This window comes from Musa acuminata, chromosome BXJ2-4 (genome assembly GCF_036884655.1).
Source record: "Musa acuminata AAA Group cultivar baxijiao chromosome BXJ2-4, Cavendish_Baxijiao_AAA, whole genome shotgun sequence".
Taxonomy (NCBI): Eukaryota; Viridiplantae; Streptophyta; class Magnoliopsida; order Zingiberales; family Musaceae; genus Musa; species Musa acuminata.
This window is the reverse complement of record NC_088341.1, coordinates 2,470,626-2,497,113: the sequence shown is the minus strand read 5'-3', so window position 1 is coordinate 2,497,113 and position 26,488 is coordinate 2,470,626. Positions and strand designations below refer to the sequence as shown.

At 29.8% G+C, this 26,488-nt stretch overlaps 2 protein-coding genes across 2 annotated transcripts; one reads left to right on the top strand and one right to left on the bottom strand.

Annotated features, from left to right (window-relative positions):
- The first annotated feature begins 5,083 nt into the window (after positions 1-5,083).
- Positions 5,084-8,494, top strand: LOC135608896 (protein YABBY 2-like). The gene is made up of 6 exons (XM_065101952.1): positions 5,084-5,288; positions 6,677-6,796; positions 7,170-7,293; positions 7,385-7,433; positions 7,568-7,643; positions 8,209-8,494. The coding sequence occupies exons 1-6, from the start codon at positions 5,232-5,234 to the stop codon at positions 8,266-8,268; spliced, it is 486 nt and encodes a 161-aa protein (XP_064958024.1). The 5' UTR covers positions 5,084-5,231; the 3' UTR covers positions 8,269-8,494.
- Positions 8,495-20,111: 11,617 nt separating this feature from the next.
- LOC103972718 (alpha-galactosidase 1-like) lies at positions 20,112-22,678 on the bottom strand. The gene is made up of 15 exons (XM_065101951.1): positions 22,502-22,678; positions 22,373-22,431; positions 22,229-22,285; positions 22,104-22,138; positions 21,881-21,984; positions 21,715-21,790; positions 21,579-21,637; positions 21,438-21,503; positions 21,266-21,349; positions 21,128-21,192; positions 20,971-21,053; positions 20,772-20,862; positions 20,646-20,695; positions 20,419-20,559; positions 20,112-20,326 (listed from the first exon to the last, which is right to left on the bottom strand). The coding sequence occupies exons 1-15, from the start codon at positions 22,663-22,665 to the stop codon at positions 20,207-20,209; spliced, it is 1,254 nt and encodes a 417-aa protein (XP_064958023.1). The 5' UTR covers positions 22,666-22,678; the 3' UTR covers positions 20,112-20,206.
- Between the last annotated feature and the right edge of the window lie 3,810 nt (positions 22,679-26,488).

Here is a 26,488-nt window from a genome sequence, read left to right as displayed (position 1 = left end):
CTGTTGATTAGTAACTAATAAAGGTTTTGACAATTCATTATAAGCACCTGATCTTTTGGAATAAAAAATAAAAAAGGCATATCATCACTTGTTAGGCTCCATTTATTTTAGTATTCTTCGTGGCTATGCTGAGCTTGAGTCCATTTCCTCTGTGACCCTCTTCTATGCTAATTAAATTCCCACTAGTGTTTGCTTATGTTTGTCGGATGTCTTGCGCATGCGGATGAAATATCTAATTGGTATTTAATTCAAATATTAGAGAAATATTTCGTAAAAAATGGTACATTACTATATATTTCTTATACTACACAGGAGGCAGATATTTATATTTTATCATGATAAAATTTACCTATTTATAGAGCCATAGAAGAAAGTTACAAGACTCGATTGTCAACGTTATATTCATATATTTTTATTATATATAACATATCTAATTTCTTATTGGTTATTATTTTTATAACCTTCTTGATGATGATTTTTTATCATGGTGTAACCTCTCCATTCTTATTAAATTCTAGAATTATTATTGTTTTCACTCATGTGATATTCATCTTGAAAAAGAACTCCAATTTGAGGAGCTTGGTGAAAATATTCATAACTTGATTGTCGAATTTGATATAGTCCAATGAAATTTCCTTCTCTTGATTTGATCTTGAGTGAAATCATTTATAAAAGACTAGGTTCTTTGCCAATGCAATCCTTGATTTGTTATCAATATTTATCTTTATTATTTGATCTTATGAATAATTAATAGTTGCCTAAGATTAAGATTATTATTCTTGATATTCGGCACATAATAAACATTTGAAAGAAATTGATTACTTCCATTCATTGTTTATTCATTGTAAACTTGTCTATTCATTGTTTCATCCAACTTTAACTTTGTGAATAGATTTTTGTAACCACAAATATGATTGTTAGCTCTAGTGTTTTAAATGATGATATCTTCTTCTTTATGTGCTAGCAACAAAAAATAATCTTCTTCTTTCTTTTCAACATAGTTAGTATATTTTTCAATTAGATTGTTTTTGTTGTGATAGCATTTGGAAGCATAATCACCATAATTTTTGCAATAATATTATTGAATTTTGAAATAATTATACTTTTGGCCTCTTGTATCTCCTCTTTCTTGTTCTTATTTTATACTTTGATCTTTTTCATTATTTCTTCCTCTTCTTCCTTGGCCATATCCTCTATCATGATTATGGGCTCTTACACGTCCTTAGCCTCATCCATGATCACTTGAGCCTTCATTTCTTTCTCTCAAGATGAGCTTTGTAGGGAGAATATATTCCATTGTATTTAGTTTATTTTTTGACTAAATATATATGTACTTGCAAAGAACTCATTAATTCATCAATAGTCATGATAGAGACTATGATAAAGTAAAACTTTTTATGTGATTGAAGTACTTTTTTTATCACACAAATACCTTCTAGAATCTCACCATTTCTTCTTAATTGATTGATACTGATAAGAACTTTAATAAAATAATTAGAAATAGTCTTAGACTCAATTATTAGTAATATTCTAAATTCAACTCTAAGTGTTTGAAGTCGAATTTTTCTCATCTTCTTAACACTTTTGAAGGAGTTCTGTATTAAATTATGTAGCCCTATTTAAATTAGATAAGATATATTATAGATACGATTGAATTATGATTACTCGGTCAATTGAAAGAAAGTTCAATTATAGTAGTATTCCTTAGGAGATAACTTTGATGAGAGGGATTCTCCTAATTACTTATCCTACATCCTTTACTCTCATATATAAATAGACAAGACCTCCTAAAAGCTTAACATGGACATGTCATGTGATTTTATTAAGAGATAACATATCTTCTCTTATCTCTCCTTAATCACGTGAATCAATCATCAAGATATTATAGATCTTCTCTGGTGAATCTAACATTTTTTATAGATCGACATCGCTATAGATTTTGGATCCAGCAATGGTATATTTGCATATTAGATAAAGACTTTCTAAATAACATAGAAAGATACACCATATATTTGATATATTGTTAATTGATTTTAATTTTTAATATTAAAGTTTTTCATATAACAACAGCATATTATGATTTTTATGCTAACTTTTTGAGGAACCTCCCGAGCATCTCTGGAGGTGTTGGTGATCATAACTTTTTCAAGATTACTTTCGTCTGACCCTTGATAAATGAGGAAGTGTTTTCTTGTCTTTCTTCATTGGGTTCTTTAATAAATCCATTTGACTCCTCATAGGGATGATATTATCTTAAGACTCATCATAGTCTCTCTCTATCACTTTCCATATGTCTTGTGATCCAAATAAGACCTTCATCTGAATTCTTCAATTTTCATAATTATGTTTTGTAAAATAAAGTACTTGAAGTTACATGCTATTAGCTATTTTGACTTGACTCTAATATCACTGTGATGAAAAAAAAAAAAAAAAGATAAAGAGAGTTAGAGACGAAGAGTTGAGGTAATGCAAAACATAACTTTTATTTCTTGTAATCTATCTAATTTATTAATGATTTATTATTTTCATAACATCATTTTTCATGAAAACCTTTATTATAGTATAATTTCTCTATGTTTACTAAATTTTAATATTTATAATTATTTTTACTCATATGATTAAGAGAGAGAGTTTCATATTTTTAATTAAATTTAATTCTCTTAATAGAAGCAAGCAAGCTCTCCGAAGTGAGACCACCTACTTATCAATCCAACAAAGCCTTCATTGTCAACGAGGTAATCGATTCAGAAAAGAGAGACTAAGAAACTCGATCGTGCACTCCATCGAGGAAAAGATCATGTGCTGCTGCTGTGCCTTCCTCACCTGCCTTCACATTCTACACGAGCCGTCGTGTGAGAATGCCTACATAAATAAATAAATAAATAAATATATATATATATATATATATATATATATATATATATATATATATATAGGCCTGCCGTGTTGCTGTTTCTTCATCAATGGCCTACATTTTAGAACTACATAAATATATCTGCTTCACCTCACTGTTTGCCTAACTTTCACTGTTTGCATCCATTTGACTATCTGCCATCCGAGATTCAGCTGATAGGATGCTTTTTACAAAACAGTAATCGTGAAATTTTATGATAAATTATCAAAATCTTGATCAGTTAGATTAACTGATAAGATAAAATTTTTTGGATGATAATATATTTAGATAATGTAAACTAACTTAATATTACTGATTTGACCGCATGAAATCTTAGATTTGCTTAGGAATAAAAAAAATTTATCATATGTAATTTGACATCAAGGTTTCTGTTAGTGATGCAATGAACTCGTGAAAACAGTAGTAGTACCAACGAAGGAGACAACTCGATGATGATGCTAACCATGCACGGAGAAGCACCACCACACAACAGACACGAGGAGGAGGAGGAGGGAAGCAAACATGTCGTCGCTTACGTGGTGCGGTCTTCTCCAAGCCCGTGTTTCTCGAGGAGAGGGACAACGAAGAAGCCTTCGTTGTCCCCCGTCTCAGTAGCCGGCGATCTCCACAAGGTCACGTCATTTTAGAGCTTTCATGTCGATAACGCGTTGGCATATGGAGCCGTATGGGGACCTCGCCACTAGTTACTCCAGTACGTGGACCCGACTAAGTTATTGCTAGCTTTCGCATCCTCGATGCCGTACTCCATATAATTGGGAGTGAGATGGCAGGCATCGACCCTTTCGAATCAGATGCGAATTAACTTTGAGATGAATCTGGATGAACAAAACTTCTGTATCTCTCGCGCTTGTTTCTTCCGTGAAGACAACCCATACGCTCGACTCGAAGAAAAACAACTGAGTCACACGTAACACCTGCCCGCCACATGGATTAGGTGGAAGCGTTTACTTTGTGGCACAGTACATCAATGAATGCGAATCATCAATGAGCGGAGGGAGACAGATGCTGACAGAGATCAAATGCTGCACAAAATGTCAAGAGACTGTATTTAGTTTGTGAGTTGGAGTTGGGCAATTTTCGGATCGGAATTCTCTGAAAAGTTCAGAGGATTTCGAGCAATAAATAATTTTTTTTTTAATGTTTGGTTGTAAATCTTTTGATATTTTATGTTTGGTTGAAATTTCAGGATTTTAGGGTATAGATAAATTCAAAAGGATAAATTAAAAACAAAACATCTCTTTTTAGATTTTTCCTGAGGATTGCTTCATATTTTTAATTTTTTTTAACAATGTCTTTTTTTTTTTTCTAATACCCGAAATACCTCGACTCATCTATCTTTTTTATTTTTTATTTTTTTATGGATCGATCGATAGATCGAATTATAACGTTTTCATCTATACCAAAAAATATTGTACTGAAAATACTGTAATATAGTGTAACAATACTGTAAACACAATGTTTTTTACAAAATGATAGTGTTTTTATTTTTTGTGGGTATTACTGAAAACACTGTTAACATAACGTAAAAACATTATAATTAGATCGGTTCATATTTCAGGTAAGAAGGATGCTATTAGAGAATGAAAAAATAAAAAAAGAATAATATTTTTGAAAATTCGCCCAATTCAAAATCCCAAACTTATTGCTTTTCATTGATATTACATCTCAATTCCTGTGGTATCTTTGGTTTCCTCAAATCTACAGCCCATTTCCCGAAGATTACAGCTGGAATGAGGGACAAAACTAAAACCAGGTATCAATTCCAATGGAGCCATTCTTTTACCGAACAGGCAGTGAGGCCAACGCTTGTGTACCGAAGGAACACGACAAGCCATCGCTCGATGAATCGACTCCACCACCAGCTTTGTAATGCAAGCCATCACTCGATACGACATCACATTGGTGGTAGAAGCAGCAGCATATGCTCCTCAATTAGGGGAAGCTTCCCCTGCGATTCGACCTCTCATGGCAGACGCATTCAAAGCCACAACCCGGACTATTATCACGTACCTGATACAGCCATCAATGTCCTCGAGTGATATCACAACGGGAGACCACCATGTGCTGCGTCATAAGCGAGTTAGATAGGTGAAATGCTAACCGAGACTGCTTCCTCTTCCTGCGTTACTATTTCTTTGCACCCTGCACCTGCGAGCTCATACCCAATCGTTCATCCCGTTCTCACTGTCTTGTGTCACTCCATCATCCATAGTGGTGTGGATGCAGGAAAAGAGGGACGCCCTTCCTGAATTCCCTGTTCATGTCTAAGTACTGACCTCTGCTAGCTCATGCTCGAAGGCACCGAGTCCTTGGAAACATGTCGATGGAGCGGGTTTGCTACGTGCACTGCAACTTCTGCAACGCGATCCTCGTGGTAGATCTCCCGCCTGTTTTCTTTCTCTTATGTTTTGGTTGACTCAGGTGCCAGAAATCGTTTTATTGTGCTTTGTATTGGAGTTAAATGTTATATTGGAATTGCTTTAAACGATTAGTCTCAAGAATTATTGTCCTCTACTGCTCAAGCCGAACAAGGCGACTCGGCATAGTAAGATCATTACAAAGCAAGTGAATTACCAGACTGAGAGATCTCATACGGCACCGACGTGATTGAGTGTGCGCTTTTGTTTCCATGTCATTAAACCCTAATTTGGGTTAACATGGTAGCACTGCATTCTCGAATGGCTTAACTCTTTTCGGGTACAATTGCTCCTTTGGGATTCTAAAGTTTCAGGACAATAGATCAGATGGATAGTCTTCGATCTTGAGCTAGAATTGGCTTGTCCAGCTGTTCAAATAATCTTGATGCAGCAAAAACTTTCGACTCTACACTATCATGCAGAAGTCCGAGCTTTGTGAAGATTTTTTTGGAAAAACTAAGAATTCGAGGATGGCATTTAATTTTTCCAACTAAAAGGTGACATTGAAATCCATAGAAAAGAACTTGACTTGCTGCCGTTTCTTCTCTTAATCTTGCTAGAAGTAATCTGGTTCAGTGTAATGCTTTTTTCTTTTTGCTTTTCCTTTCCCGATCATGCATATATGGAATTTATGAGTTTGAGTTCATCCTGTTCCTCCCGGGAACAATGCATGTTGCTGCCTAGAATGAGTATTCTTAATGTCTTAATTCTTCCCCCTTTGGTTCACAGTTTCCAAGATCTCTCTCTCTCTCTCTCTCTCTCTCTCTCTCATTTGTAGATTTCAGCTTAAACTGTAGTGGCCAAGAAACAGTTTTTTTCTGGTCGCTTGTTAGTCAGTCAGAGCCTTTCCATATGAGTAATCTGCTCGAGAAGAGAGAGAACAAAGGGGTAAGAAACGAAAACAAGTCCATTATCTTCTCCTGAGCTCAAAAGAACTGTCATCGCTAGCTTATATTCGGCAAACTAGTAATCAAACTTCAGTTCCTGCGTGACAACAGTTTGTTATATTCGCCAGCATCTGTTCATAAACCTCTCATGTGATATTAGTCCTCTCTCTCTCTCTCTTTATTGCGAGGGATGACTATTGACGCTTGATATATCATTGAAATTCTTCTTCCTATAGGTCCATGAACAAGAAAGTGGAAATTAAGGTAAGGTTTTGTGGTGTGTGAGAATTTTGATGGCCTATGCAACAAAATAATTCCGGAGTATTTGAATAACTTACATTCGGCTAAGTAGTGTACAGCTAGTAGTAGTAGTAGTAGTAGTAGTAGTAGAAATTTCATGTTGCAGCATTTCTTATCTCAATCTTTTAACTCCATTGTTTTGGTTCTATAATCTACAGGTTAATGTTCCGAGGGACAATTTGTTGGACAGTGTGAGAGTAAAATGTGAGTGTTGCTCCAGTTTGCTGTGTGCGAGTTCAGGTGTTCAGTTTCAGAAACTCCCTCCTCAAGATATCCAGGTTCTAGTAATCATTCAACATAGTAATGATTCTATGATATTACTGAGTACTAAAATTCCAAGTTTTGGATTTTTGGGGATCCATGTTAAAAGATGAAAGCTTGCTTATCTGATCTCGGTATATTTTGTTGCTGTTGTTGTTGTGAGGGAAAGAGGCTCAATAATAATACCATATAAAGTTTGCAGTCTTTGTTTATTTCATTTCACAAACAGAAACTCTGTTGTTGTGCACAAGACAGAAGGCATACAACATAGGGAGATATTTGGTGATATTAACTGAAATCATAAAAATAGTAGCAGTGTTTCACTTTATTTCTTGAGGTGACTTGATCAGCCTTGTCATTTCATGATAAAAGCTTAATTTTGGAGAACAGCTGCAGAATCACAATATAGGGTCTCAAGGTCTTCACATGGATTGTGGATCTTCTTCTATGTGTGCCAACATGAAAACGATGAACTCCATGAGGAGTGTTCAGCAGCAAATGCTACAAATTCACCGTAAGTTCGCTCACATAAGTTGACTGTAATTATTCTAAGATCAACATCATTTGCTGACTCTACTATATTTTCAATATGATTCCGAGATCAGCAGCCGAGAAGAGACAACGCGTTCCTTCTGCCTATAACAGATTCATCAAGTGAGCACTTTTGACTTGTTTTCTCAAGGAAAGAAGAAAAAACATGGATATTACTCTAAACACAGCTTCAATTCTTCCATTAAATCGTTCCAAATGCTAGTGATGCGCATTTGACTGATCTCTTTTCTCCACAGGGAGGAGATAAGAAGACTAAAAGCTACTAATCCAGACATCAGCCATAGAGAAGCTTTCAGCACTGCAGCAAAAAATGTAAGGAGTTCTTTATGTTGTAAGGTCACTGAGCTTCATTGAATCTGGAATTGAAATGGGCATAAAAGAGTTTAGGAGTCTGTGATGGTGTTGGCGATTGAGAAGGGAAGTAATACCACTCGAATTTTAGGGTTTGGATTGGAAGAGCATTTACCGCAAGTTATGCTTCTATGGTTAAGGAAATAGGAGCTGCAGAACATTTGGAAGTAGTATGGACTAAGTAGACAGAAGAACAATGAAATATATCGGACCGAGTGTATTCTCCAACAACGATATATCAATCTGGTTATATAATTTGGTTCAGATTTTAATATGTACAGCACAGAAACAATTCACAATATTAATATATAGAATGAACATCTATCTATATATTCAGACGATTTCAAGCTCTTTTCTCAGTTCAATGATTGTCTTTTAGGGGGTCATGCATTGATCAGGTAAAAGAACATTATACAAGACATAGACACCATAGAACAAATTATTATGATCAAACAACGCCTCTACTTTTGTGCATGAAACATGATGTGAAATCCTGATCTACTCAAATCACCATTTTTGTTTGCAGTGGGCGCACTTGCCTAGCATTCATTTCAAGCTCTCCCTTCAGAGGAACAAACAACTGTGACGGGATGATCGTCTGGTTGGCTTCATACAAAAGAACGGTCGTCAATGTGGGATGATTGCTTCTTGCGTTTCATCGATAATAAAGCTGGTTTAGTTTGATTTACATATGGAGAGCTGTGTTAGGCCTCCTTGTGATGCTGTTGTACTCTATGATTGCACCATGTAAAAGATGGGTGGGAGGACGGTTCCATTGATTACAGTGTTAACCATATCATATTGTTGAGTTATGTAAGGTCAGCCAGGCGTGTTGATGTAGGATTAGAGAGAGTGGATTTTTTTATGAGAGAAATAGAAAAGTAATATAATAATTTAAAATATCATTAAAAAAATGAATAATGATCAAACTGTTAGGTTTTGCACCTTCTCACACTTAGCTGGAGTCATAACATCAGAGCATAACTGTGATCTCGGATCGCTCACACATACATGAGCTTCCTTATAATAATATTCTAACCTCTTAATAGACTCAAGGATGAAAAAAAAAAAATCATCTTTATTAAAATATTCAAACCCCCTTTTATAGGCTCAAATATAGAATAAAATAATATAAAGATATAAAAAATTACCATTTTATCAAATCAAAGATATAATGTTTCCTTCGAAAAAATGTAATAATTATGACTTGATTTTAAAAATATTTTTTTTATGATCAATTTTTATTTTTAAAATGAATCAAAATTCATAATCTTCAATAAAAATAATCTAATTTATTATAATTTTTTTAATATTTATGTAATACCTTTCTCCTAGTTACACTCGTACCCTATGTGCATGCATGATTAAAGTAGAATATCGCATTTCAATTTTCATTACTAAATTGATATGAATATAATGAAAAGTAACAATCTTGAAATTAAAGTAACTTGGGCTCTCTTACTACAAGTCTACAACTCGTAACACTCTACTCCTAGTTTCACCTATACCCTACATATATGCAATTTTACATCACATGTCATAATACATACGTGCATTGAACGTCGTAACATATCTGTGCACTCTCACACCACACATCATAGAAAACACACATGCACTCCCGCACCACACATCATCATATATGTATATATACAAGATATTTTTATCATAATTCATATATTTTTATACTTACAAAATACATCCATTCATATTTAGCTCATGATGGTCATATCCATCTAAACGTACTTTCCAAAATATATTATGAATATGATAATATATGCGACCACTATTTTGTAGTGAATTAAACTTACACTTGCCTGATTAAACTAAAAAATAACAATACTAATGAAAGTTCATGTTCCTTAATGATCAAGTGTGCTAGGGAGCAATGCACCTATCAAATTGAAAGCATAGAGTTATGATATGTCTTAATTAAGGATCTTACCTATTGAATTATTGATCGATAATAATTCATTACAATAATCCATAGAAAAAAATTGATAAAATCTCCCATAAAATAAATTATACTTAACCTACAAATTTATTTAGATTCCACTATCAATTTTCAACAATTCACACTATAAACAAATGAACTAGTTACTATCAATTAAATTATCATACAATTTTACGAAGAAATTTTGCTCAAGTATTCTAGCTGACCAAACAATCTTGTCATGAAAATTTACAAAACACTAGAAGACATATAAAATAAAATACACAACAAATTTTAGCTTAAAATAAAATTATTTGGAGACTAAATTATTCTTCTAATTCAACTGCCAGCACCTATTCTATTCTATTGAAACTGGGTTTGGACTATCTGAACTTATAAACCCATATCTTGGTGTACAGAGGTGGTACTTACTCAATTCTAAATCTCACAAAACCTTAAGAGAACCTTTTAAAACATATCAAAAGATCATAGTCTAATCATATCCTTAAGGGGGTTAATTCGGCTTGAACAAAATATTTTCTTAGAAAATAAGAGATTTTAAGTATCTCGGATTGAGACTATAATAACTCTATGCACCGATCTTAGATTAAGGTTATACTTGTGGCTTTAGAATCACAAGAGAATCATTTAAAAATATTGAAAAATCAAAGATAAATTTAATGTTTAGGTTACTCAAAAGTAGTTGGAAAGATCAACTTGTAATATGTAAAACTAAAACCCCAAGTATAGCAAGGGAAGAGTTGAGTTTATTTTATCTCAATCTTTCTTTGAGCTAGGGTTTTATAGTCTGCTTGAGAGAAGCTAAGAGTGGTTGCAGAAGAAGAGAAAGGATCATGGGTTATCAGGTTGGTAAAGAGGATGAGACTAAATTATAGAGATGCTTAAGATGTTACCTTATGGCCTAGGGGTTAATCTCATTAGGCCTCATTTAAAGTTTTTTTCTCTTTTCTTTTTTTCTTCCTTTACTAATATAATTAAAAGGTTACAGTAACCTCAATTAAGTTTAATTTGATTTGACAAGAATGATATTTTTTATCTAAACTCATATTTCAATCTTACTTATGTATCTCAACATTTAGTATAGCACACCTCTTTGATTTGCATCTTTGTTTATTTTTTCATTACTTCATCCATGTCTATTATCCTCTATATATATTATATATATGAGGTTTAAAATTTAAACTTTTTTACTTTAATTATGTTCAAACTCATTCAAGCTTCAGATTCACTTAAGGTCGATTACAATTCAATCATCACTTTTAGTCATGTATACTTATTTTTATAACTTAACATCATATTAAAGTTTGCTAGCTAGCACACTTTGGCTTGTTGTGCTATGCTTAACATAAATATTAGGGTTTGTGCATGCTTAATTAATGTTTCGTAAAAACTAAGAATGATATTTTTGGAAGACATATACTTCAATCTTAAAAGTTGAAAATAGGAGCACATCATTTATCATATTCATGAAACTTAAATATCACAAATCATATATCATGAAGTGAAGGTAAAATATACAATTTATTTGTATTTCTATTAATATGTTAATTGTAATTTAATGTGTAAGACTTAGACATTACTATTTTTTTTTATCATTGAGTAAATATTATCATATGACAACTACAAAATTTATCTATTCTAATTAAATTTATTTTATTAATAAACTAATTAGATTGCTCCTGCATTATATATCATCACATACATACTTGATGACAAGATGTTCAAACTTTCAGCGGTGAAAATTTTTTATTGATCACAATATGTTTTGGAGCTTAAAAAGAAAATGATTTATCGTAGTGTTTTCTCTGTAAACATATTATACAGCATAAAAAAGATAAATACATCAGATTTTAATGTCAATCAATAGTCTACAAAAGACACGACGAATTCAGAGATTAAATTGCATGCTTTGAACCTCCCACCAATCTCGATACCTAATTCAATAGTCTACAAAAGTCACACTTGTTGTATACAACGCAGTAAAACCTTGTGCCATAGAGAGATGGCATATTACATTTAAAAACAGACAACCTGTGTGTTTAAACTAAAATCTTAAGCTTATTTTGAACCCATGAGTTTTTGGAGCAGAATCAACACATGGATTTAGTAACATTATAGATGGTCAATAAGTTCTGGTGCTGTCTTTGAGGAGACATCTCAGTGGTTCGCAAATTGTATAAAAAAAGTGCTATAGAGAGATTTTAGTTTAAACTAAAATCTTAAAACCTTGTGCTATAGAGAGATGGCATATTACATTTTAAACCTTCTGAATACATGAGCTTAAGATTTTATAACTCATGATTCAAAATAAGTTCATAGGAAATGGCTAGGTATTTAAACTCGAAGTTGGCATGCAATTTCTCATGGCCATGATGACATTAAACCACAAACAGAGAATTGAAAAACTCTAGTCGAGATTCTTGCATTAAGTATTTTAGTGTAAGCTTCGAACCATGGTCAGTTTACATAGTATAAGCTTGGAACCATAGTCGATTTGCTCCCTTATCACCTGTGTGTTTTATAAGCCTAATAAAAACAACCTCTGTACTGATGTAAACACAGACTCTCACCATACCTAAGCATTGACAATTACCTTGTTGTTGTGCTATGCTTTACTAAAAACGTCAACATAGCTTCAAAACTACATTTTAGTGACAGATGTCTCAACTTTCAACATTATGTTACAAGTATGCAACTGACTTCAGGTCTTTCATACCCAGTCAGAAGATATTTTACACAACTTCAATTAAAATATGATGGCCAAAAGTTAATGCATTACCTTGGCTGTTAAATCTGAGATTGCCAATTGGAACTTCTCTCTTGTTCTGGAGCCTGCAATATGGCCAGCCTTTGCCACCTTTCCAAAAGCACCATTTAACCAAGCAATTCCAGCAGTTACATACATAGACATTTAGAAAAAAAATAATTGAGCAATTCCAACACTGGTATGAGATTCAAAGTTTCTATTATATCCATTATGAATCCATGGTTAAAGGAGCACAACTAACAAAATAATGCGAAAGAAATTATATCCACCAAAATATTTAGCCTAAGTTCAGGAAACCTGGATGGCCATATCATCTTCATAAGATATTCCCTGGACATGGAATGTACTATAAAACCACTGCTGTCTTGAGTTGAATTAAATAAAAAGATTCCAGTCAAAATTTTCATAGTGATATCCAAGATTATATGGTACAATGTACTTTATTTGGCAATTTCAGGATGTCGAACACGATTGATAACAATATATGGATAAGTGGAACAACAGCGGAGAACTGTAGAGTGGTATTAACAGGCTGATAAACTTGTTTAAAAAATCAACAAAATATACCTGGTGCAAGGATAAATCAGCAAACAATAACCTACTCTTGGAAAAATAAAAGTCACATGGTGCTTAAATGACAGGACAGCAAGAACAAATATGTTGTTCAGCTGCAAAGAAGAAAAAGTGAGGACTTGTTCCACTATCATAATCATTAGTAGAAAACAGATTTTCACAACCAGAATACTCGTAATATAGCAGACAATATTTTTCTTTCATCAATTTAAGAAATCTTAAAATTGTTAAAATATATGGAAAAGGCTTTATGTGCAGATGATACAAGTACCTGTTAGTCTTGACATTAGCACCAGTGTCATTCAGTTTCCACTCTGCTGCAATTAGGGCCGCAATGGTTTTATCAGACACATGTAGCTTTTCATCCACAGATTTCACTTTTTCATTGACAATAGAGATTCCTGCTGTTATTTTCTCTGAAAGGCCAACCTGCCTATCGAAAGAAGTAACCATTGCAGTTTCACTAGCCCTAGTCGATGCTTCTCATCAAATGCTTTAGCCTTGTTGATAACTTATTGTCTAAATGCTAAACCCTTAGCTAGCATACTCGAGGCAAACATCATGAGCTTCACTAACGGAGGCTTGTTCACCACGAGGACTGCTTGTACCCTACATCGATATCACTTGAACACTCATTCAGACCCCAAAATCTTATAAACAAGAATAAGTTAATCTATAAGTTCAGAAGAACTTTGAATAAAAAAGGTATACTGGAGTTTACAGACACCTCAATATTTGACATGTTGTTTCCAACAAGAGTAATTTCTGCCTCACTAACCAGAACTCCCTGCACGAGTGGTTATAAGGGAACAACTGTAGACATAACTATGAATCTCTAAACAAATAATAACAATAATAATAATTCTTAACTCCTCAACCATAGGAATATAATTTTCAACAGGAGCTATGTTTACAATCCGATCTACAAAAGTGGCTCCCTGACAAATGCACATCAAGAGTGTCAAGAGTATTATCTAAAGAAAATAACTAAGGCTTATGCACTTCAAACTATTATTTGAGTAGCATTTGATAATTGTGACTACAATATTTTATGCATTATGGTAGTAGACTGTAAGATTTCTATCCAAAATTACACTCGGTAATCCTTCCTATTCATTTGAAGTTCCATTTTAATTTATTACCAAATCACATAAGTGATAGAAGATGAGTAGACCGTCATAATCCAAGAACAGATACTGAGAGAAGTGCTGATAAGCAATTTCCTTGCACTTATCAAGTACAAAAGGGTATAGGAGATACCTAGCAATGATGCAGAGCATCATCAGCTAGTTTGATTTAACATCTTCAGTAGGGTATTACAGTTTCCATGTTGGTTGAATCAACTATACAATTTTCATATGTATGAAGCTTCTCTTTACTTTCCATTCAAAAATAAAGAATTGCCACATCAAACAATAATGTTTAACTTGAAAGGTGAAACAATAATATTGAGCTAATGTTACCGGTCACTAGCACATATGTTTTCATGATAAGGTTGTTCCCTTGGCAACTTGGATACATGATTTGAGTTATGAGATCAATCTCTCTTTGTGCAGGGGAAACGTTGAGTATATTGACCCTCCATGAACCCAGCAACAGTAACGTTGGGCCATCCATTGTCAACTTTGAGCACCATTCTGTAGATTCTTAAATAAATTAGTCCTTTCTTACAAATTAGGTAACAATGTAGAGCATGTACTCTACTAATATAAACATAAAGACTACAGAATGACAAATGACAAAAAGAAAGTATATTACTACAGCTTGATAACCATAATTCTTCTAAAAATGGAAGGAAAATTGCTGCTACACCTAGATAAACTTCAATGAGAAATTTGAAATTATATTATATCTTAAATCATTTGATTTTCATTTTGTAGAAAGACTAAAACATCACAAAAGCCAATTAAAGCCAACTAAAATAAAACCTTCAATTAAGTCCAGACAATCAGGAACCAAAAGAAATGCTTGTGATACAAATGGATGCCAATGATTTCAAAATAATTTATGCCTTTGCAAATCCCAAATGGCTATGCTGTGATTTAAAAACATATAAAGTAAATATAGAATCTTCACAACATTAGCCATAAACCCTTAGTTTGTATATGTTGAATTATCAAAGAACACGAATGTACAGCAGATCAAACCAAGTAGTAGAACTTCAAAAACTGGCAATCGGATCATTGATCGGTCCAATTCACTTAATGATAATAATATATTATCATGATTCTATCAATAATAAAGAACATATTTTTCTAAATTATGAAATAATATAGATATCATTGAGATAAGATTATAAAGATCTCATATATATTTTGAAAATATATTATTATAATTTTAAATTATAAAATATTATCTTAATTCTATTAATAATAAAGATTAGATCTCAAAATGATTTATGAAATTATGAAATAATTTAATAAGTATTTTTATAATTATTTTTTAAATAACATATATCATTATTATATTTTATAATTATTATTTTTGCATATAAATTTATAATTATTATTAATAAAAAATTAGTGAGTCATACTCATTGGTACCGTTAATTTATGGTCTCTTAGGGTGAGCTTTATATTCATACAAAAAATCTCTCTGTAATAAAAAATCATGATCACGATCAAGGGATTATCACGATCTCCTTAATATTTTAATATTATATTATCATAATTATATATTATAGAATTTATAATAATATATTATCATGATTCTATTAATAATAAAAAACATGCTTTTCTAAATTATGAAATAATATAGATATCATTGAGATAAGATTATCACGATCTCATCGATATTTTGAGAATATATTATTATAATTTTAAATTATAAAATATGATCTTGATTATATCATTGATAAAGATTAGATCTTAAAAATATTTCCAAAATTATGAAGTAATTTAATAAATATTTTTTTATATAATTATTTTTTTAAATAAAAATATAATTATAATTTTTATAATATTTATTTATGAATATAAATTTATAATAATTATTAGTAAAAATTTAGTGAGACATGCTCATTGATGCCGTTAATTTATGACATCTTGTGATTTATATCCATTCCAAAAAAATCTCTTTAGAATGAGTTAGTATAACAAAAAAAACGTGATTACTAAATAATGATAAACCATGGTATGATTTATCATGATCTCTTTAATATTTTTATATTATGTTATCATAATTCTAAATTATAGAATTTATAATAATATATTACCATGATTCTATCAATAATAAAGAATATAATTTTTTAAATAATGAAATAATATAGATATCATTTAGATAAGATTATCACGATCTCATCGATATTTTGAGAATATATTATTATAATTTTAAAATATAAAATATTATTTTAATTATATCAATGATAAAGATTAGATCTCAAAAAGGTTTCTGAAATTATAAAATAATTTAATAAATATTTTTTTATAATTATTTTATAAATAAAAAATATATAATTATAATTTTTTATAAAATTTATTTATGTATATAAATTTATAATAAATATTATTAAAAATTCAGTGAGTCATGCTAATCGATGCTGTTAATTTATGACATCTTGTGATTTATATCCATTCCAAAAATCTCTTTAGAATGAATTAGTATAACAAAAAATCGTGATCACTAAATAATGATAAACCATGGTATGATTTATCATGATCTCTTTAATATTTTTATATTATGTTATCATAATTCTAAATTATAGAATTTATAATAATATATTACCATGATTCTATCAATAATAAAAAATATATTTTTTAAATAATGAAATAATATAGATATCATTTAGATAAGATTATCACGATCTCATTGATATTTTGAGAATATATTATTATAATTTAAAATATAAAATATTATTTTGATTATATCAATGATAAAGATTAGATCTCAAAAAGGTTTCTGAAATTATGAAATAATTTAATAAATAATTTTTATAATTATTTTATAAATAAAAAAAATATAATTATAATTTTTTATAAAATTTATTTATGTATATAAATTTATAATAATTATTATTAAAAATTAAGTGAGTCATGCTAATTGATGCTGTTAATTTATGACGTCTTGAGATTTATATCCATACCAAAAATCTCTTTAGAATGAATTAGTATAACAAAAAATTGTGATCACGATCAAGTGATTATAAATAATGATAAACCATTATATGATTTATCATGATCTCCTTAATATTTTTATATTATGTTATCATAATTCTAAATTATAAAATTTATAATAATATATTACCATGATTCTATCAATAATAAAGAATATGTTTTTCTAAATAATGAAATATTATATATATATATATATATATATATATATATATCATTGAGATAAAATTATCACGATCTCATTGATATTTTGAGAATATATTATTATAATTTTAAAATATAAAATATTATCTTGGTTATATCAATGATAAAGATTAGATCTCAAAAAGGTTTCTGAAATTATGAAATAATTTAATAAATATTTTTTTATATTTATTTTTAAATAAAATATATAATTATTATATTTTTATATTTTTTATTTGTAAATATAAATTTATAATCATTATCAATAAAAGTTTAGTGAGTTATATTCATCGGTACCATTAATTCATAACAATGAGCTTTATATCAATACCATGATATGATTTATCACGATCTTATTAATATTTTAATATTATATTTTTATAATTTTAAATTATAAAATTTATAATAATATAGTATAATGATTCTATCAATAATAAGGAACATGTTTTTCTAAATTATGAAATAATATAGATATCATTGATATAAGATTATCACGATCTTAGAGATATTTGGAGAATATATTATTATAATTTTAAAATATAAAATATTACCTTGATTTTATCAATAATAAAGATTATATCTCAAAACAATTTCCGAAATTATGAAATAATTTAATAACTTTTTATAATTTTTAAATAAAATATATAATTATTATATTATTATAATTTTTATTTATGCATATAAATTTATAATCGTTATCAATAAAAATTTAGTGAGTCATACTTTTGATACCTTTAATTCATGACATCATAGAGTGAGCTTTATATCCATACGAAAAATCTCTCTAGAATGAGTTATTGTAAAAAAAAGAATCGAGATCATGATTAAATGATTCCAAAACATTTTCAACCATGATATGATTTATCATGATCTACTTAATATTTTAATATTATATTATAATAATCTTAAATTATAAATTTATAATAATATTTCATAATGATTCTATAAATAATAAAGATCATGTTTTTTTAAATTATGAAATAATATAGATATCATTGAGATAAGATTATCACGATCTCATCGATATTTTAAGAATATATTATTATAATTTAAAGTATAAAATATTAACTTGATTATATCAATGATAAAGATTAGATCCTAAAATGATTTCCGAAATTATGAAATAATTTAATAAATATTTTTTTATAATTATTTTTGATATAAAACATATAATTATTTATTTGTGCATATAAATTTATAATCATTATCAATAAATAAATTAGTGAGTCACGGTACCGTTAATTTATGATAATAAATTAGTGTAGCAAAGAATCGAGATCACGAGAAAGGGATTCTAAATTATTATAAACTATGATATGATTTATCAAAAAAATTTAAATATTTTAATATTATATTATCATAATCTTAAATTATAAAATTTATAATAATATATTATTATGATTCTATCAATAATAAAGAACATGTTTTTCTAAATTATGAAATAATATCGATATCATTGAGATAAGATTATCACGATATATTTGGAGAATATATTATTATAATTTTAAATTATAAAATATTATCTTGATTTTATCAATAATAAAGATTAGATCTCAAAATAATTTTTGAAATTATGAAATAATTTAATAAATATTTTTATAATTATTTTTTAAAATAAAATATATAATTATTATATTTTATAATTTTTATTTGTGTATATAAATTTATAATCATTATCAATAAAAATTTATAGCCATACCGAAAATCTCTTTAGAAGACTTAGTGTAAGAACCAAGATCACAATCGATTGATTCTAAATCATGATAAACATAATATGATTTATCGTGGTCTCATTAATTGTTTAATATTATCTTATCATGATCATAAATTATAGAATTTATAATAATATATTATCATGATTCTATCAATAATAAAGATCTTGATTTTCAAAATTATGAAATAATATAGATATCTTTAAGATAAGATTATCAAGATCTTATCAATATTTTGAGAATATTTTATTAAATTTAAATTATAAATTATTGTTATGACTCTATCAATAATAAAGATTATGATCTCAATATGATTTCATAAATTATGAAATAATACCTATTATTAATTTAAAAAAAATATAATTATTATATTTTTATTATGTTTATTTATTCATATAAATTTATAATTATTATCAATAAATTTATAATTATAAATTAACAAAGAATAGAATTCAAATATTTGGCATATCTGAGCTAACAAGATTACCCAACATATGTAGATCTCAAGTTTAAGCCTTTATGCCTAAATTGCCCTATCAAAATCAAAATCAAAATCAAATGAAGCTCATAAATAAATCAAAATCAAGTGCATGAAAAGGAATATTACAGTATGCAATTTCTTGGGGAAAACAAGTCATAAATAAAAAAAAGCTCATATTCCTCAATTTCATTAAAATACCATCAAATTCAAGCATCGAATTTGTACATGAATTTATTCATCCTACGAGCCCTCTACTTCATTAAAATACCAATAAATACAAGCATCGAATTTATATATGTATTTATTCATCTGAGTAATGACTAGACTTTCGGTTCACCCTCTTTCGATAGTGTAAGAGACATCAACAGAAACATTTTGCAAGCATGGTGGTGCACGTCGGCTCTCAGTTACTTGCTTATTGCGCGATCTTCAAACGTTAAAATCGATCCCCGATCGGAACCGTAGCTCACACACATGAAAAGGAATATCACAGTTTGCGATTTCGTAGGGGAAACAAGAATAAAAAAAGCTCGTAATCCTCAATTTCATTAAAATACCATCAAATTCAAGCATCGAATTTGTACATGAATTTATTCATCCTACGAGCCCTCTACTTCATTAAAATACCATCAAATTCAAGCATCGAATTTATACATGAATTTATTCCCTACGAGCCGATCTACTTCATTAAAATACTAATAAATTCAAGCATCGAATTTGTACATGTATTTATTCATCCGAGCAGTGACTAGACTTTCGGTTCATCCTCTTCTGATAGTGTAAGAGGCGTCAACAGGAACATCTTGCAGGCATGGTGGTGCACGTCGACTATCAGTTCGTTCACGAACCTCTTCTCCAGTGTCGTATGCTACAGCAACCAATAATGTACAACCATGTTAACTACAACTGTCAATCGGTGACTGCAATATGTAGGAGAAGATGGCAAAACATTTGGAGTACCTTCCAAAGATCTCTGACTTCCACAACCGTGTTTGGTGGAAGACCGATGTCATCCCATTGGGCTGTGATGGTTCTGAATTCAGGGGAACGGTTCAACAGAACGACTACAGTTCTATATCCAGAGAGAGGTCCTGCCCAAACCTACATCCAAACTTCCATGATCTCAGGACTTGTGTGCTTCATGGGATGACAGAATATGAGAACAACTTGCAATGCCAATTACCAACCTCGGAATCTCCATACATTCGCACCTTCTTAGCTTGAACACCGAGAGGATCTGTTCATCAAAAAAACAAACCATATGTGAAAGCCATGCTCATGAGAGCCCCATCGAACTCGTCGCATATGCCTACCTTGGTTTACAGCAATCACTTCCTCGTTGCCAAAGATAGCCAAGGTTTCCTTGGTCATGCTCCTTACATCACAACCGATAATAAGAGGAGCCTGCAAGGATGGATTAGATTGGAGTGGAGCAATATGTAAATAGAATCTTCACCATGCAGAAAGATAATGAGAGAGAGAGAGAGAGAGAGAGAGAGAGAGCTATGCTACCTTGGAAGCAGCCCAGAGGCTAAAGTGCACGATGTACTCATCGTTACTCATACCACCATTTCCAACTTCGAGCATGTCTGGATCTATAGACGTAAGCCGACATGTCAGACGTCTTGCACAAAAAATGATAGGATCGGCTAATTATGCAGACACTTACCATTCCAACCACCGGGCCTTGCATGCTCAGCGTAAACTTCATTTTGATCTGCCCTCGAGACCATACTGCAACATAAAGAAAAAACAAACATTATACCACACAAGAACATCAAGAAGAAACAAAGATGAATGACCGTACCTTTCCCATGAATCGTTTATGTCGAAAGTTGTTCTCCAACTATTCCCCAACTTGTCAGCCCAAAGAGCCGGATGCATGTCTCCCCTGAATCAGAGAAAACAAGAGCAGAGTTGATCAGCGAAGAAGCAAGAATTGTTTGCTCATATTCTCTAGTATTCTTTTTCTTTTTTACCATTCACATAGAGAGACAAAAATTGGTCTGCCTGTTCTCATCAAAGCTCGAGTCATCTCAGGATACCTATATCGATAGTTCTTCCTTGTTTCAGTGGCACACACGAAATCTCACCGAGACGGAAAAAAAAGAAAACCTTACCGCTTCATCGGTTTCAAATCATCATTGTTACAGTTGTCGTACTTGAGGTAATCAATGCCCTGGTACAAGAATAAGAAGAATCAACAAGCTAATTCGTATCAAAGAAAGCTTCAATAGTTCGACCACGCATGCTCACCCATGAAGCAAAAGTTTCAGCATCTTTCTGCTCATGACCAAGCGAACCTGGCATCGTCTGGCTACATGTTTGGTGCCTGCAATGCCCGACAAGTCTTATTTCAAGAACTCACAGATCGAGACAGTCATGAAAAGATGATCAGGATTCATTGTTCTGCTAGACTTACCCTGCGTCCGAGTAAATACCAAGTTTAAGCCCCTTGCCATGAACATAATCCGCGAGAGCTTTGATTCCTGATGGAAACGTCAACCTTTTTGGCACCATATAACCCTGGAAGCATCCATGAATGACCATGAGAGTTGATGAAACACTAAAACGGATGCCTTGAAGTATTTATGAGCAATAATGCATCATATCATAAATCAGTCAATAAATCCCCATTTACAAACCGTTGAATCGCGATCATGCTCAGCCCAACAATCATCTACATGTCCATGCCATAGACAATTCATCAGATTTACTCTCTCTAAATATAAAGAAAATGAAATTGTGAGTGAAGTTGTGAAAGACATACCTATGTTGACATATCGATATCCAAGTTTAGCAAGCCCAGTAGACACCAATGCATCCGCTATAACACCGAAACAAAGCATCACTAGCATGTCATAAACCGATCTACTTATTTTTTGTTAGAAAAAACACATCAATATATTTGTACCTGATTCTCTAATTATAGTCTCGTTGATATCGCAATAAAAGTGATTCCAAGTGTTCCAACTGCTCTTAAAAATCTTATGATTAGAAAATTTTACATGAATCTATCAAATAAAAAATAAAAAAAACATACCCCATGGGAGGAGTCATCCCAAGCCCATTCGCGAGCAGATTCCGACGCTCGACGATCGGTCTTGCTTCGACACTAATCAAACATTGGCTACACAACATCACCACCGCGATCATCACCAAACCGATTTGCTTCTTCATCTTCCTCACACAGTTGTACTTTCTCATACACAGTACTTCCTTATACTTACGTAGAGAGCTTTATAGCTAGCAACACCCGTTAGTATTGATAGGGATTTTCTGTTCTGAAAAGATATCGATAAGATTATCACGATCTCATAGATATTTTTGGAATATATTATTATAATTTTAAATTATAAAATATTATCTTGATTACATCAATAATAAAGATTAGATCTCAAAAAGATTTCTGATTTATCATGATTGATTTTCGAAATTATGAAATAATTTATTAAATATTTTTAAATTTTTATTTGTGCAAATAAATTTATAATCATTATCAATAAAAATTTAGTGAGTCATACACATCGTTAAATCAGGATGTCATAAGATTATCACGATCTCATAGATATTTTGAGAATATATTATTATAATTTTAAATTATAAAATATTATCTTGATTCTATCAATAATAAAGATTAGATCTCAAAATGATTTCCAAAATTATTAAATTATTTAATAATCATTTTTTAAAATAAAATATATAATTATTATATTTTATAATTTTTATTTATGCATATAAATTTATAATATTATAAATAAAAATTTAGTAAGTGATAATCATCAGTACCACAAAGAATCAAGATCATGATTAAGGGATTCTAAATCATGATTTATCACGATCTCCTAAATATTTTAAAATTATATTATCATAATCTTAAATTATAAAATTTATAATAATAGATTATCATGATTCTATAAATAAAAAAGAATATGTTTTTTCTAAATTATGAAATAATATAGATATCATTGAGATAAAATTATCACGATCTTATAGATATTTTAAAAATATATTATTATAATTTTAAATTATAAAATATTATCTTGATTCAATCAATAATAAAGATTAGATCTCAAAATGATTTTCGAAAATATTAAAATAATTTAATAATTTTTATAATTATTTTTTAAAATAAAATATATTATTATTTTTATATTTTTTTATACATATAAATTTATAATCATTATCAATAAAAATTTATTGAGTGATAATCATCGGTACCACGTCTTAGGGTGAATTTTAATTCCATTACCAAAAGTCTCTCTAGAATGAGTTAGTGTAACAAAAAATCGAGATCATGATTAAGAGATTCTAAATGATGATAAACCATGATATGATTTATTACTATCGCATTAATATTTTAATATTATATTCTCATAATCATAAAATATAAAATTTATAATAATATATTATCATGATTCTATTAATAAAAAATAACATGTTTTTCTAAATTATTAAATAATATAGATATTATTGAGAAAAGATTTTCATGATTCCAAAAATATTTTAAGAATAAATTATTATAATTTTAAATTATAAAATATTATCTTAATTCTAATAATAATAAAGATTAGATCTCAAAATGATTTATGAAATTATGAAATAATTTAATAAATATTTTATTATTATTTTTAAAATAAAATATATAATAATTATAGTATTATTTGTTCATATATATTTATAATCATTAAAATAAAAATTTAGTGAGTAAGAATCATCGTTACCGTTAATTCATCACGGTGAGTTTTATATTAATTACCAAAAATCTCTCTAAAATGAGTTAATGTAACAAATAATCAAGATCATGATTAAGAGATTCGAAATCATGGTAAACCATGATATGATTTATCATGATCTTCTTAATATTTTAATATTATATTATCATAATCCTAAATGATAGATTCTATCAATAATAATGAACATGTTTTTCTAAATTATGAAATAATATATATATTATTGAGATAAGATTATCACGATCACATAGATATTTTGAAAATATATTATTATAATTTTATATTATAAAATATTATCTTGATTCTATCAATAATAAAGATTAGATCTCAAAATGATTTTCAAAATTATGAAATAATTTAATAATTATTTTTATAATTATTTTTTAAAATAAAATATATAATTATTATACTTTTACAATTTTTATTTATACATATAAATTTATAATCATTATCAATAAAAAATTAGTGAGTGGTAATTATCGGTACCGTTAATTCATGACGTCCTATTGTGAGTTTTATATCCATTACCAAAAATCTATCTAGAATGAGTTAGTGTAACAAAGAATCGATATCATGACTAAGAGATTCTAAATCATGATAAACCATGATATGTTTTATCATGATCTCCTTAGTTTTTAATATTTTATTATTATAATCTTGAATTATAAAATTTATAATAATACATTATCATGATTCTATCAATAATAAAGAACATGTTTTTCTAAATTATGAAATAATATAGATATCATTGAGATAAGATTATCACGATCTCATCGATATTTTGAGAATATGTTATTATAATTTTAAATTATAAAATATGATCTTGATTATATCATTGATAAAGATTAGATCTCAAAAATATTTCCAAAGAGAGGTCCTGCCCAAACCTGCATCCAAACTTCCATGATTTACCTCGTGACCTCCATCGATCCGCACCTTCTTCGCTTGAACTCCGAGAGGATCTGTTCATAAGAAAACAAACCATATGTGAAAGCTATGCTCATGAGAGCCCCATCGAACTCATCGCATATGCCTACCTTGGTTTACATCAATCACTATCTCGTTGCCATGGTTAGCCAAGGTTTCCTTGGTCATGCTCCTTACATCACAACCAATAATAAGAGGAGCCTGCAAGGATGAATTGGATTGGAGTGGAGAAATATGTAAATATAATCTTCACAACGGAGAAAGATAATGAGAGAGAGAGTTGATGAAACACTAAAACGGATGCCTTGAAGTATTTATGAGCAATACACTTGATGCATCATATCATAAACCAGTCAATAAAAACTCATTTACAAACGGTTGAATCGCAATCATGCTCAACATCTGCGTGTCCATGCCATAGGCAATTCATCAGATTTACTCTCTCTAAATCTAAAGAAAATGAAATTGTGAGTAAGGTTGTGAGAGGCATACCTATGTTGACATATCGATATCCAAGTTTAGCAAGCCCAGTAGACACCAATGCATCTGCTATAACACCGAAACAAAGCATCACTAGCATGTCATAAACCGATCTACTTATTTTTTGTTGGAGAAAACACATCAATATATTTGTACCTGATTCTCTAATTATACTCTCGTTGATATCGCAATAAAAGTGATTCAAAGTGTTCCAACTGCTCTTTTAAAGTACATCTTATGATCAGAAAAATTTACATGAATCTATCAAATAAAAGAAAAAAAAAACATACCCCATTAGAGGAGTCATCCCAAGCCCATTCGTGAGCAGATTCCGAACAATCGGTCTTTCGATTATCATGATCTCATAGGTGAGCTTTATATTCATACCAAAAATCTCTCTAAAATGAGTTTATGTAATAAAAAATCATGATCACGATCAACGGATTATCATGATCTCCTTAATATTTTAATATTATATTATCATAATCATATATTATAAAATTTATAATAATATATTATCATGATTCTATTAATAATAAAAAATATGATTTTCTAAATTATGAAATAATATAGATATCATTGAGATAAGATTATCACGATCTCATCGATATTTTGAGAATATGTTATTATAATTTTAAATTATAAAATATGATCTTGATTATATCATTGATAAAGATTAGATCTCAAAAATATTTCCAAAATTATGAAGTAATTTAATAAATATTTTTTTATATAATTATTTTTTTTTCTTCTTCTTCTTCTTCTTCTTCATTTTGCTCTCATGACGGCACCGTGTTGACGCATCCCGAACCACGATGAATCGCCTCCGACTCCGTAGCCAACGTCGCCCAAAGATGCACTCTGAGTCAGCCTCCGCTTTTGAGGATTCT